The 15,361-nt window shown below is 44.6% G+C and overlaps 1 protein-coding gene across 1 annotated transcript in view; it reads left to right on the forward strand.

Annotated features, from left to right (window-relative positions):
• The window catches only part of CTNND2 (catenin delta 2), a gene marked incomplete at both ends in the record, with an annotated part of 573,915 nt that overhangs the window by 259,485 nt on the left and 299,069 nt on the right, over positions 1-15,361 (forward strand). The window contains 2 exons of the mRNA XM_082479407.1: positions 1,745-1,917; positions 10,690-11,254. Of these exons, the coding sequence (XP_082335533.1) occupies positions 1,745-1,917; positions 10,690-11,254 (738 nt within the window). The remainder of the gene's footprint in view (positions 1-1,744; positions 1,918-10,689; positions 11,255-15,361) is intronic.

Below are 15,361 nucleotides of genomic sequence, written 5' to 3' on the forward strand. Positions count from 1 at the left end.
TACTTTCAGCTCTCCTATGCATGTGATACATTTTTAATAAACTCACAGCATACATGCAGCCCTGCCTTCTTCTGTACTTGTAAGGAAAATACAAGTACCAGAACTTACTTTCTAAATTTGTCCTATATCTGGAATACTCTGATGAATGCAATTGATTTTGCAGTATAAATTGTGTTGATATGTAAACCAGCGTCATAATCCCAGTCTACACTTTCGATGCACTTCCACTTTACATAGCCTACTACGATTTGTTTAAAATATGAGCGGTTGAGGTTGGATTTTGGAAAATGTTAGTTATAATGGTCCTGCCATTTCTGACAAACAGGCTAGGCGAAATGTGTTAATTTGGGGGTGTGGTTGTTTGCATGTTTTCTAAGTAGAAATCTTTTGGGAGCAGCTGTACATCCTCATAGCAAAGACTTAAAGGACATAAAATTTGGCCTTTGTATCAGGAATGTACTGGGAGTATTCACTGCAATTTTGCCGTTGTGAGTCTTTTTAAAACTGATTTTTTCACATGTTCTGTAGGAACAAAATCAACATAATCATTTCACATCCCTTAAGGTTTGTGTCACCTTCTACGCTCTCATGAGCTTGTTGGTCCTAAATAGAAGATGAACCTATCGTCCCCGTGAGCTATAGATGCTAGAGCTGTTGGGTTGAAGGTAGACCTCTTCGTAACTCATGAAATGGCCAAGGCACAGCTCTCTTCTTTTCTCTCCTCTTGTATTTTAATTTCTGGGCCTGGACACCATGAAAGAGTAAGCTCGTTTATTGAAAATGAGAAGAGACTAGAATCAGTGAAGGATTAGGGGGGTATTCTTTAATGTAACTCTTCATGTATGGAGACAGAATGAGTTCACCGTTAAAAGTGGTTGTGGGAGGTCACATCTAAACCACGTGACAATGCAGTGTAGGGAGAGCCTGTCGGATAGATGTTCTTGGGGCAAACACTGGGGAATGTGCTATGTGTACGTGATAAGCTAAATCACTTGTACTTGAACCTCATGAATATTAGAACATGTGTTAGTTTCAAAAAACGACTAAATAACTGTGGAAAGTGTCAGTGCTCACGCTCCCGACCTGCCCTTCAGTCTGGCAGCCCCAATTTAAGCTCGCTGCCTGCACTTGGCTCTCCTGCTGCGCAGCGCTGTGATGGGGAAGGTAAGATAGGCTGACAAAGGAGGCATCAAAGATTCACTGAGATCAGGGTGAGTCCTACATGATGAGAGGAGCTATTAATATTTTAAAGGCTGCCATCCATCCTTACAGGCACCAAAGTATTACATCACTGTGTGTACACGACAGAGTGGCAGTAATCAATAGATCTAATGTGCTGGGGGCCCAGGGAGGGACAAGTTAGCATTTCCCATGCAGAACAACTGGATATAATTAAGTGAAATAAACAAGGCTTATCCTTAGAAAAAAAAGAGAACCCATCAACTATTCTGAGCTGAAAACCAAGACTTCTTTATCAAATAGTACGGTTGGGTTTGTTTAGGCTTGGAATTTCTTCACCGTTTTTTTGCAAAGAAAGCCATGTGGTCTGTAGCTTGAACACAATAATAATGATGACTGAATGGTAAAGAAACAATCTAATGTGTGTGAGTTTTATTACTGAAAAGCCAGACTGTGAAAAGCTGAAGCCGCATACATCTGTTAATTTCGAGGCTCGCTGGACAGATAATACAGGTACATGCTTTCACGGAGACTTTCTGACTGCTCCCGAATCCTGTCCCCGCAGGGCCCAGCCTCCTCTCCCAGAGCACGCTCCAGCTCAATTCCAAACCTGAAGGGTCCTTCCAGTACTCGGCCAGCTACCACAGCAACCAGACCCTCGCCCTGGGTGAAACAGCGGCCGCCCAGCTCCCGGCCCGCAGCGGTCAGCCCAGAGGTGCCATCCAGAGCTACAGCCAGGTATGTGTCCTAAGCAGCCCGGGTCTCTCGCGCCCAAAAATCATGCGGGGTAGCTCCCAGGAAAACAGAGCTGTTTGGTGCCTGCTGGCACGTGAATGTCTGCCTTTACTTTCTGTCTTGTTCAACGCATCTGCAGCAGGGTGGAGTTACCACCTCCATTTTCACAAATCTGAAGTGGGTTGACTTGCATAGTAATAAAATAATCCTGATTAAAAAGGAGATTTACATGCCAGTTTTACTTGCTTGCATATATATTTCAGTGATCGCATCCTTAGGCATTTAAGTTTGAAAATTTCTGTGGCTGGGCTGATTAGGAGCCCTAACTCGGGTCTAGGACCTCCCTGCATTGGTATCAGGGTATTACTGAAAGCAGTTAGGGGCCAGCGAACGAAAATGAAGCCAGGCTGACACTAGATGCGAAATCTGTTTGGGATACCATGCATCACGTAATCCCAAGTCCAAGAATATTTTTTTGCCTCTTTTCCCCCCATATTGTAAGACAAGCAGCTTATCAGACAGCTGCCTGTACGTTTTGAACATTCTGAAAGATTGTTTGAGATACTCATGAAAACTTTATAAATCTCTCTTCCTGTCTAAACGATCCCTCCTGGCTCTGACATATAACCCTCTCAACTTCTGCGCTTTCCACTGTGACATCAAAGCCTCTCACTGGGAAGTTAAGCTTCAGTTTAGACAAAAATTTCGAGAAGCGTTCATGCTTCTGTACATAAACAAAAGTCTGACTGGGTTTCGTTGGTCAGCTCAGGTTATTTTCTCTCTTTAGATCTTAACTGCCCCAGCAAAGCAGACCATCTCAGTGTGACACTGGGACACATAATTCAGGATTCAGTAGAAGTGAGTAGTATTTGAATTTCAAAGCCTTAAATTGCTAAGAGATTTCCAGTATTATACAGTCATTGCACAGCTTGCAGGATACCGAGAGACATACAATATTCTATTCTCTCAATTTGCTCAGAAAAGCTCCCTATCCTCTAAGACTGAAAAATGAAATAAAGCACAGTTAAATTTCATTTCAAATTGGGCAGGTACTTTTTTTCTTCTTTGAAGGGTTTAAAATGAGCCTGCATAGTGGTAAGGCCTCAGAGTTTTTCTGTGTTTACCAAAGAGGACCTCCCTGATGTTCTTTGGGACTGGAGCCAGCAGGAGACCAGGACTCCAGCTAGAAAAAAAAAAGGAGGCTATACTATCCGGTTGTAGCCTGGGCACCTGTCATCAGGAGTTGTGCTTTGTGAAAAGCGTCGTACCCTGGGGGTTAGCCTGAAAAGGCGGGATGCATTCTTCAAGGCAGCTAGAAAAAGTAAGGTGATGGAAAAGGAACAGGTTATGAGAGCAACAGAAACAAAGGAAAAATGAGAGGGAAAGGAGAAAGAATCAAAAAAAACCCAAAAGGTAGGAAGGGAAAGTGTGCAATTGTCTAGGGGTTAGAAGTAGTGATATTCGTAATATAAATTTCATCATTCATTCATTCATAGAAAAGGATGAATTTATGGAGATGGGAAAAAAAATTAATGATCTCTATTTCTTCATTGAAATTGCACTGAACAGCCGTTGCTTGGATCTGAAAAGCTCTCATGGACCATCTAATTCACAGAGAACCGGTTACCTTCAGAAAGGTAACTAGTAAGTTAGTAAGGCAACCTCTCCTATCCTTTTTTTTTCTTAGTATGAGAGGGCAGAAAATAGGTTTTCTTTCTTCTGGTTCCTCTAGATTGTACGGTAGATGTTCCTGCAGGAAAATAACTCACAGAACATAATTTCACACTAACTTCCTGCAAAGGATGCTTTACAACTTCAGTTCAATTAAAATATATCTTGAATATATTAACAAACTGCCATCTAAACTATTAATTAATACCATAAAAAGCATATCAAGGAGGTTTTAAAAGAGGTAAACAAGAGGAGGAAGAGTCAAAAGTTAAAATTAAAAAGTTCTGAATATGACCATAGCTGATCCCACAATTAAGGAGAAAAAAAGTCAATCCTTGGAATTGTTTTGCTATCCCTATCATAATTGAAATAAGCCTCAGGAGTCAAAACTGCTCAGATTGTGATAATTTCCTTTGGTATTTGTGTGCAAGGAATATAGCTATCTCTGAACATGAATGATAGCCCAAATGAGTGGAAAAGATATGTAAATAGTCCCAAGGCCAGCTGTGACAGCAAGAACAATTTCTGAAAATGCAATTGTATAAAAAAGAGAAACTAATTAGTCTTGGGACTTCCTGTATAGTGCTGCAAAGTGCAATCTAACATTTTTGTCAATTTGGAGGACTTCATTATAGATCATAGAGTTTTTCCACTGCTTTGAGTACTTCAGAACACGAAACTTTTATCTTCTAAATGCTGCTGGAATGGGATTTCTTAGTAACTGCTGCTCCTCTGGCAGGGAATTACTCTGTTTCCCCACTGAAAACAGCTTACCAGACTCAGTGTCCAGATCCTGATATATCCTGTATTAATCGATTAAGGTTATTTGTGAAGAGTCAGTAGTGGCTCCTACTACAAAAAGTAGCAGATTTTGCAGATGAGTTGCTCAACAGTGAATCCTCTATTTGCCATTGTGATTGATTTGGTTTACTGTCATCTTGAGAATGGTCAGCTTACACTGTAGATATCACAGGAATATAAAGCATAGCATGTACTACAAGTAGTGATTTTCCACATGCTCTGCCATGTGTTTGCAAGGGGAGGGGGGAAGGAAGCGAAACTAGTTTATGTCTCTGGATGGAGACTTTTTTAGCTTCTGGAGATGCTGCGATCTTTTCAGAAGCTGAGGCAGCAACAGAGGTAAATCCATACTGCGTGTTATCCTGGGCTTCTGAGCCTTCTGGACTGAACAAGCTGGCACAGAATTTGAAAACCCTTAAAAACAAAAAGTAGATGGAAAACAAAGGTAATTAAAAAAAAAAAAAAAGCCTTGAAATAATCATTTAACAGTTGATTTTCTAACTTGTATCCTTTTTCCTATAAAGAAGTCATAAGTTTGTCATTTGTCAGACCACCACACCTCTCTAGCCCTATTTAGAATATTAGCAAATGAGTACAAGAATGTGTTCAGTTCTCAAGCAAAAACTGGGTACTGGCTTTTTTCAGTTAGACTCCTAGCTCTTCCCGCCATCAGTCATCTGTGCCACAAGGCGATAGGCTGCTTGATAATCTACCCAGACAAAATCTAAAATAAGGACTTCGCTTCTGGCAGCATGTGGCAGATGATGATGTGTTTAAACCTGGATTCCAAATATGAAAATGAGAATTTTTCTGTCATTAAAGGAAGCAGATGAAATCTTAAGACAGAGTACTCTTATTACGACATTCACAGAGAACAACTCACCAGTGTAGTTTATGGTAGCAAAGAACTGATCTGCATAATGCTGATCCTACAATATTGATTGTACAACAGGTAATGATTGCAGCTTTCATTGCTGCTTTAAAACCAGAGATTGACCATCTCTGAACACTCTGAAAGGATCTCACACAATTCTGTTTGTGGATGTAGAAGAGTACAAAGGTATTGCCTGCCTTCATCTATACATATGACCTTTTGAGATTAGGATCAAGTAGGCTGACAGGTTTTCCTAATAGAGTTGGGGTATATTTTGCAAACACTGTATAGCGATGACCTTGTGCTGGCCACGACCTTTGTGATAAAATCAGGAGAAACAGATTAAATAGGCCACATTTGAGAGATCCAGAGATATAGGCTGGCATCTGTTATCATATAAGTGCATTTGAATATAGGTAGCACCTTCCTAGTTACATCAGGAACTTATAAATGACAGCAAAACAGTCCTGCAGAAGAAAGACCCTTCCACAGGTGCTGCCCAAGGACTGAAGTCTGCATTGCAAAGACTAGAGAATGTTAAGCGTTTTCCATACCTTCTTCTCCCCTTTGTAGAAGAGTGTTGATAGAGGTATTGGACCAGAGCAGAGCGATACCTCGAGTGAAGCCATATGGAAGGTTCTTTGGGCTGACAGAAAAAAAAAAACCTAAATAGACTGGCAAGTCTTGCAGTCATTGAAAGAGCACAGAGCATCACATAGGCTGTGAAACAGAGCTGGACCTTTAAAAGACCACTTGTGTCCCTTGAAAACCCCAGTAAGGATGATCAAGTTTGATGCCTTAAAGCTGGCAACAACCACCAATATTTGAGAAGCCAAAGCAGCCTGGAGGGATGTCTTCCACACCACTTCAGCATCCAGTTGGAAAGTCCTCCTCAGAATCAAGAGAAAGGGTCTCCTCATAGGCAACAGTGTACTGCATATTGACTATGTACATATTCATCAGATAAGATCTTGTTTGAGATTTGAAGGGCCAAGCCATCACTGAAAGTTCCAGAGAGCAAAACTGGTGCTGGCATTTAATGCTAAACTAAAAATGCTTGTGGATACAAGTTCACCCAGACCTAAGATGGGCATGCAGACTTACTCAAATGGAACATACCTTTTCAGTTTCTTCTATTATCTGTCAGAGAAATATACAGGACATTGAGCGCAAATTATCGTTTCTTAAGGGTAACTGGTACCATGATTCAAATTTTCCAGCATTTTCCAGGAAATTGTATCATTATCTCATTCCCAAGAAATGGCTATGAAGCCTTTTCTGTTCGAAGTTCTGTTTCTAAGACTCACGTGGCTGCATTGACAGAAGTTCTGTTCCTTAGCACCGGTGAATTACAAAGCATAGATGCACAAAATCTACCAGGTTTTGGTTTTGTGTTTTGGCGCACTTAAGAAGAAAATAGTTTGAAGGGATTTTAGATTATATATATATTCATAGTGGTCATCTTGTTCTCTGAGACTTCTGCTATTCAGGTTTTGCTGGTCTTAACGCACCCTTTTTCCCTCTGGGAGCAATCTCCAAGAATCACCATGCTGATGTTTCAGTAATTAGCAGCTGACCCCACAGTTTTGCTTAAGCTGTCTAGCCATCTAGGATTTTGTAATTCCTTATCCTTGAAAACTTTTCGGCAGAATAGATAATTCAACACAGTTATTTGCCCCTCTCAATTCCATTTCCTAAAACAGAGATCTGGTATTGCAGTCTTTCATTTAACCTTTTTCAGTTAAAGTTCAGATTTACATTTTCAATTAAAATTTAAAAAAAAAAAAAAAAAAAAGCCCACGTCCTGAAATTTAGTACATTAAGTGCATGAATTATGGCAGGCAAACAGCAGTTAAGCCTTTTCCCTAGTCTGCTATAACTTAACCGGACACCCTCAGTAGTTTTCTGTATAGAGCTCTGGAGATCTCATTTTGTCCGTATCAGTAGAGGATGATCTTTCTCGTAAGATTAAATGAGAAAGAAAATATTTTCATAGCTGTATTAATGTTCTCATGTTTTTTTTCACACATTTCTGCTGTTAAAAAGGATATATCAGAATCCACATATTGAATCCAAGTAAGCAAATCAGGCTTCTTTTCTTTGGGATACCAGAAAAATTAAATCTCTAAGTCTTAGAATAGATATTTATAGGGCTGTAGTAAGAAGGTTCTTGATTTTTGTTCATGTCTATGAAAAAGATTGTTGCAGGCGGATATAACAATTGTGAAGTAAATTTGCTCTCAATTTATTAGTTTAAACACAGTTTTATTATCAGGTTGACAACGATAATGGATAAATGAAAAAATAAGGGAAAAATACCATTGTATTTCATTCTTCCAAAGTACAACGTCACATTGCAGGATGAACAATGACATGTCTGTATGGTTGTCTTCAGCAGCAGACGGGGAGAAACACAGGGAGAAACTAAAACACATTTCGCCTCTTGAAAACACGAGTGGAGAATGTGACTGTACACTTGGCCCTTCAGAAAAGCGTAAGAACCTCACAGTAAATTTAAGACAGGTCTGAGATTAGTCACATCCTAGAAAATATGGCACGCTAATGTTTTCATTGCAATCTGTTCATCCAAAAGTTCCCACTTTCACACAGAGCAAATGCTTCGCTTTTTAGGAAGTGCTGGTTTTAATTAAGCATTTAATTCTCGTGTCCTGCCACTACACCTTCTTCCCTATAAGAGACAATTGTGAAGTGGGATTTGGGTTTTTTTTTTTTTTTTAATTAGTCCTTGCAGAATGCATGCAACTTTTTAGAGAATATGGGATAATATTGGTTTACTTAAAATTAATTACTCTAAATCCTCGACATGTCAAACCATGTAGAAGTACATTAGAAAAAGAAATTCTGTATACATGCTGACAGTTCTTGCCTAAAATCCTTATGATGAGTGGCAAACTGCCGAAGTTACCAGTGTGTTTAGCAGTGTGTTGCAGAAGACACTGGTACCATTGCAGAAGACTGTATTTTGGAACAATGTTGAATATTACAAAATACATTATTATGCCACTTAACAATCCAGAAAGTAACATTTTTTAACAAATATCAGTTGAAGACGTAGCTGGTTCAAGCGGCCTTTCATCATGTGCAAAACTTGCTCTCTCCATGTTGTCTTAAACCTTGCCAGGCTGTTTTTGTTTTATAAAAGTTGTTACCACACAGTGTAAACCTTGAAAGTGAAAACTGTACTGCTGTCAAATACGTTATTGGACAGTCAGGTGCAAATTAGCCCATCTTTCCAGTCTAAAGCAGAGACAGTAAGCAGCTCAGCATGAAAGTAGCTTTTAAAAGTTCATCGATGTTCCCAGAGTTTGCCTTCCTGGTTTTCGTTAGGAGTCTCTCAAATGAGCAGTTTGGCTTGTTGGCCACTTACGAATATTTCAAGGCTCGTACTTGATGCTGTGGTGTTTGTAACTCGTGGCCACCATCACAACAGTTCAGCTCAATCGGCGACCAGGCTACTTACATCCATGATCCCCTTGCCCGCCCGGGACTGACCATACAGAACAGCCAGAGGGAACAGTTTACGTTACGTTTATCTGTAAGGACATTGCTCTTCAGGGTGCAAAACCTCCTGAAGCCAGTGAGGTTTGGGTCTGGCGGTGCTCCCCTGAGACGCCTGAACACTGCGGGCACTGGTAGTTTCCATGCTGTTAACTGGGAGCAAAGCAGCAGGAGCAGCTCCTCCAACGCTCTGCTTCTTGGCCATGTCTAGAAAAATACATCTTCTTCCCCCAGATGCAAAGTGTTTAAGATGAGGGGTGCGGCTCCAAAAGGAAAAAGAAAATGACAGAAAATTTTTCAGTGGGCGTACATAGGAAGAAGTACAAATTTCTGGCATTTTGAACCTCATTAATTCTTTGCTCCGATTAGTCGTTTTATCTTGTTCTCATTTCCTAACCGAATCCTTTATTGGGTATCATAGTGAAAATAAATCAAGTTTCATACCGGGAACGTGCTGCTTTTGTTTACTTGTTTTTTTTCCCCCTGTAGGATGCTAGTAAAAAACCACGTTGCCATTTAAATGTGAAACAACGCTGCTGTCGGCATTCACCACACCTCTTTGAATCGAGTCACAAAAATCATTATTCACATTTTAAAGGCTTTACTCACTAAGGAAATCAGTAGCCGAGAGGTGTGCGTGTTTGGGCGAAGCACTGACCAGACTGTCCAACTCCCGGGATCTGGAGCACTTTTCTATGGTTTCAAGTAAATCCCCTGCATGACCAGAGTAAAAAAAAAAAAAAAAAAAAAGAAAAAGCATGTGAAACAAGAGTGCGTCTTCCAACAGAGCGCTGAGCTCTCGCTCGCTGCGGGGTGCAGCTATTAGAGGATTTTAATGTTACCAGATTCACAGATGATCTCTTGAGCCTAAGAACCCCGACAAAAAAAAAAAGGGGGGGGGGGGGGGGTGAGGAAGCCGCCTGCGGGTAAGGGTGAGCTCCATCCTTTGCTGCTCCAGAAGCGGCTCAGTCACATAACTGGAATTTCTAATGGGCAGCATCTGCCGAGGACTGTCGCTGGCTCCCGCCCCCCCCTTCCCCAATAACTGGGCTGAAGGGGAACATCCCGCGGCTGGCGGGCCCCGACGCCGTCGGTGCGGTGCGGTCCCTCCTTCCCGGTGCACATTCCCCGCTGGATACGGCCCGGAGGAGGGCCCGTTCCCGGCAGCTCCTCCCGGTTTCCTCCTTCCCCCTTCGTGCCGCCTGAGTAACCGGGAGGCGACCGCCCGGCTGCCGCGCCGGCGGCGGGGCTGGGCGCGAACCCACGCGGGGCGGGTGGGGCTTCCCCCGCGCCCCCACTCCCGTCTCGTTCACGCGAGGAGGGGGCTGCGGCGAGAGCGCCGCGGTTCCGCCGCCGGAGGGGTCGGCTGCGTCCCCTGGCAGCCGCGGCGGAGCCCCGGGGGCGGCGTCGGTGCGGCGCGGCGCGGCGCCTCTGCCCCGCGGGGACAGCGACTGCTCTTCCGCGGGGAAAGTTGCCCGGTTAAAGCCCTCTCCCGTGGCTTCAGCCGCTCTCCTCGAACGTGTGCGGAGTAAAAGTTTGGGGGGCGGGGAGGGGTGCGTGTAGGTGTATGTATGTATTTAAGCTCGGGCCGACCGGTGCCCGGTTGAACGGCTGAAGGGCAGGAGCTCCCGGCGCGGCGCTCCCCCGCAGTTCGACGCCGCTGGGCTGCCGCCGGTTTTTCCCCCCCCTCAAATCCCTCAGCAGATTAACGGGTCCCGTAATCCCGAGGCCGCGGTGTGCCGCCGGCCCGCCCTAAGGTCAAAGAGGGGGCTGCGGGCGGCTGGCGGGGGGGTGCCCTCCGGTGAGCGAGCCCCCCCCCCCCCCCTTCCCCTTGCCCCCGGGACCGGGCCGGGAGAACCGGCCGCCCGCCCCGCCGCCGCTGACGCCTCTGCCTTTCCTTCCCGCAGCAGGGCCCGGGGGGCCGCGGCGCCCACCCGGGCGGCCCGGAACCGCCGCCGCCGCCCGCCGCCCCGCAACCGCGGGAGCCCTTCGCGCCCAGCCACGGCAGCGCCTTCCACCTGCCCGAGCCCCAGCACGCCGCCGCGCTCTACTACGCCAGCTCCACGCTGCCGGCGCAGCGGGTGAGCTCCCCGCTGCCCGCCCAGCCCGGCGGCTCCCCCACCAAGCTGCCGCGGGCCGGCTCCGCCGCCGAGGGCGCCGCCTACGCCACCGCGCAGCGCCTCTCCTCCCCGAAGCAGTCCCCCAGCCGCCTGGCCAAGTCCTACAGCACCAGCTCGCCCATCAACATCGTCGTCTCCTCGGCGGGACTGTCGCCGTCCCCCATCCGAGTGACCTCCCCGCCCACCGTCCAGTCTAACATTTCCTCCTCTCCTATCCACCAGTTAAGCTCCACCATCGGCACTTACGCCACCCTGTCGCCTACCAAGCGGCTGGTTCACGCTGCCGATCAGTACAGCAAGCACTCCCAGGAGCTGTACGCCACCGCCACCCTGCAGAGACCCGGCTCCCTCGCAGGTAAACCGCGCCCGGGCGGCGCCTTCTCCGGTCCGCGGCTGCGGGGCGGGAGGGGGGAGGGGGGGGGGGGTTGTGGGGGTGATGCGGGGCAGCGCCGCGCCCGCGGAGGGGAGGCGGTGGGGGAGCGAAGGGGGGAGGGGGGGCACACGGCACACACACGGGGACAGGCCGGCCCTCGGGGCGGCGGTGTCCCGCCTGTGTTCCCCGGGGGGGTGGGGGTGGGTGGGTGCCCCGCGGAGGGGCTGGGTTCGACGGAAAATCGTTTTGGGGGGAAATCGTGGATTTTCGTTCCGGCAGCGGTGAGCGGGGGAAAGGCAGGCGGGCTGCCCGCTGGCTTCTTTCAGAAAGTACTGTACTTGTGGCGGCTCGGGCCGTCCTCCCGGTACCGGGCAGGTGTGCTGGGGGGGCGTCGGGGGGGGGAGAGAGGGAGGTTGGGGGGCGCTGGCAGCGCCGGGCTCCCTGCTGTCACCCGCGGTTTGGGTGGGGAGTGGGTTACTATGGTGAATCCCTTCGCTGCCGCCACCACTGAAAACTGTGGTGAGCCTTTTGCAGAGATTTCACTCTTCCCCGGTTTATGTGAGGCTCCGGGGGCAAGTTTTTTTTTGAGGGGTCACTTTGCAGGAACGCCCGGTGTACCAAGTCGTGGCGAGTTATATAGGTAGCAGTTATTTGGCTCCGAGTGCTCTTTGGGGAATAGGCTGTTACAGCTGATTTAATGTCTCGGTAACCGCAGACTTTGAACAGATCCTAGAAGTGAGATACTGCCGCGCTGTTCCCTAAACCATCTCCCTGCTAAACTGAGCATCCTTCAGGGGTGGGTTTTTTTTTTGTGTTCTCAAAATTTCCAGTTTCATTGCTATAGTAACAGCTGCTATGCTCATATGTTCTCTCGTGTGACATAAATAGATTTGAAGATAAATAGGATACATAAAGGGGTTTGGCTGTGTTTATCAGGCGGGTACACAAGTTTCTTAGTGGAGTTAAAACCTCTTCTCATCCCCTTTTTCCCCTCTCACCCATCTCCCCTTCCCCACTCCAGCAGTTGTTGGCATCCTATGTCATTTCAGTGCATGATGTCTAAACATACAGATTAAATTAACTGAAAATAAAATACAGTATTAGTGCATCTTGTTGCAAGAACTATTTGATGGGTTTTCTTTCCTATTTAAAGAGTGGGGATTTGAAAACTCTTTTGTTTATGTAACACTATTTTTGAAGTTCAGAGTGTGTAAAGAGATAGCGTTGCTAAGTGATGCCAAAATCAAGATCTCGGGACACTTCTATCAATCCTGTTGTCAAGTATTCAGTCTCAAATTACAAAGGGGTTTATTTAGCAATTATATTAGTATAACTTCTCCCCACTGTAGTCCAACACGCTCTTGGCCACAGGTATTTAATACTGCCTTTGTGGAGTAAAGTGGAAATACAGAATTGCCACAGACTTTGTATTTTAGGGAGTTTTGTAACTTCATCCTATAGCAAGAGTCTAAGTAGGCATGGAGGGAATTGTCAGTGTCAAAGGAGCAGAGGATAATTCAATTTAAAACTTGTATACCTGTGGCTATGAACTAGCAGTATTTCCCTGATTTTTCCTTACCTTTGTTCTCGGATAGAAAAGTCTTTGCTTAAGAAGTTCCTAACAGGCGTAGTCTGTATTTCTCTTTATGTACTTTTAGCATCGGAAGTTGTTTGGTTTTGTTTTTTGAAGAAGGCATCTTTTATAACATTGCAGCATTAAACCTGTGATGATAGCTTAGTCAGAACTTGTTCTGTAGGGCTTAAGGCCCATCATAATGACTCTGAAGTGCTACTGTGTTTGAGAAGCTGTTTGTCCTGCACCAGGTTGCAACATGGATTTTTACTTTTTGTGCTTTATGGCCAGTAGTGATTGTACAGGCATTCCTAATGGGGTTTTCTACTTTGATTTCAATAAAAGCCAAGAAACTGATGGTCCTTTTCTTGGAATGCTTTTAAATAATAGCTTTTGATAAGATGACTTCCGCATCTTGCGTAACGTAGGTACTTCCCTCCCTGCCTCTTTTTAGGACCCACTGTGAGGAGTTGTTTGTTACCGGCTTACGGCTCAAGTGAAAGAAAAACTTCTTGATACATGCATTTAGGAAATGGCTGGTGTGTTTTTATGGGGATTTTAATGGGGAGGGGGGCGATAGTGATGATCATTTGAACTTGCTGTTGAGTTCATAAAAATTGGTAAAGCAACACTAACTTTAACAAGTGTTGTGCCATTCAGAGCAAACATAATGAGTTTCTGAGTTACTGTGTCTCATAGGGATTTGCTTTTAAGTATGCTGAAAATCTCTGTCTTATTTTATAACAAATGGAAAATCCTGTAACTCGAATAAGTATTAGTTGACAGACATGCAGAGATAATATTACTACTTAAAAAAAATAAATATCAAAGTGGAAGCAAGGGTATGTTAGTAAATAGCTTTTTTTTTTTTTTTTTTTGCACAGTGGTGACATGCCTTTCAAGTAGTCCTTGAAAAGGAGCTCTATCACGTGACCCAGTCTTTCGCAAAAGTTTCCTATTGTGTGTTCCCACCCGTTGTTTTCCATTACCATTCTGTAGCATGTTCCTCATGGCCTCCCCGCCATCCCGGAGTTACACATTTGCCAGCAGTGTTAAGTGCCTGACTAATCTTCCAGACTTTCACTGGATTCACTGAAGGCAGTGGACTACATATAGGCTTAAAATTAATGTATGCTTTATAGTTAGCCAAGATCAGATGTTACAGATGCTACTAAGGCAATCTTTTTTTTTTTTTTTTTTCTGTAGGCATTTTTGCTCAGAACAGGTTTGGTATTTGAGCTGTAAGTATATTATATTATTGCAGGAGTTTTCCAGTCATTGTGTTAGAAATCAAACCCATTGAGAAGGAGAGCAAGCAATTGTATGTTGAAAAGCTGATGTTCAATAAATGAGATTTTTGCTGCTTGTTCACTACATCCAAAGATGGGTTTGCTTTTTTTTTCTTTCTTCGAGAGAGGAGGAGGAGGAGGAGTGGAGAATAGTTGTCATATTGCACTGATTGATGGTTTGCCTACTGTGATTAACTTGAAGTTGCATTGGTATCTATGTGTCATCACAGGGATGATGCTACCCAATCTTTTTTTATCTCCGTGAAGAAAAAAATAATTATTTGTAGTAATTACCAGGGATACAAACAATGGATTTGTTTTAATTTTTTTTGTGTGATATTAGAAATTTGTGCTGGAGCTATTTAGTTCATGAATACTACTGGGTCTCAGTGTGCAAAACAAACTGAATGATACTGGTACCAGGGTTAGAAGTTTAAAAGAGAAGACCTTCAGATATGATCAATCTTTTTAAAAATTGTAATTGAAAATGTACAATGCAAACATAGATTGCCCAAAATTGAATCTGTGTAAGACTTAATTGAAGAGATGGCATTATTTATATTAATTTCCTACCAACTCAATTATGAAACAACTCGAAATTATAAAAGTGGCAATTCTTAGACTGCATCCTGAATTTAAAATAAGGCATGCAACAGCATGCAATGACTCAGTTTTAACCGAGTAACCTTAGAAACATCTTCAGAAATGGGTTTTAGTGTAGCTACACTTGAACTGTTACCACCGCCAAGCGTGTGTGGGTATGGGTATGTATGTACGTTTGTATATAGTGGTTCTTCTGAGTGTACACTTGCTGCGTTTATTCTTAGTCTAGCTGCTTCATTGCTATGATCTGCAGTTACAGTTTTGGAAGTAGTTTTCCAGTCTCTGCTGCTCCAAAGCATACTCTGCTGTCTGTCCAAGCAGTGACGTGAATGCAGAAAGCACAGTTTGCAAATACCCTCTTGCAGCCGCCACGCCTGGACTGAGCTGCAGAGCGATGCTGGGAGCCAAACTCGCCAAAGCAGCCCGTTTTTTCCCGGAAGGAGGAGTTTGTGGGACAGCAGGCCGCAGAAACATGGGGGGAAACCCTTTCAGGGGTCGGGTCATCACATGGGTGCCCACTCTTCAGGGTCCTCTGAAGCATTTCCTGCTGGCCAGGATCAGATAGACTGTACAAAAGGAGTAGTGGGTTGGCTTAGGAGCAAAGGTCAAGTGATAGGGAAGCAG

The sequence above is a fragment of the Vanellus vanellus genome (genome assembly GCF_965231255.1).
Source record: "Vanellus vanellus genome assembly, chromosome: 2".
Taxonomy (NCBI): domain Eukaryota; kingdom Metazoa; phylum Chordata; class Aves; order Charadriiformes; family Charadriidae; genus Vanellus; species Vanellus vanellus.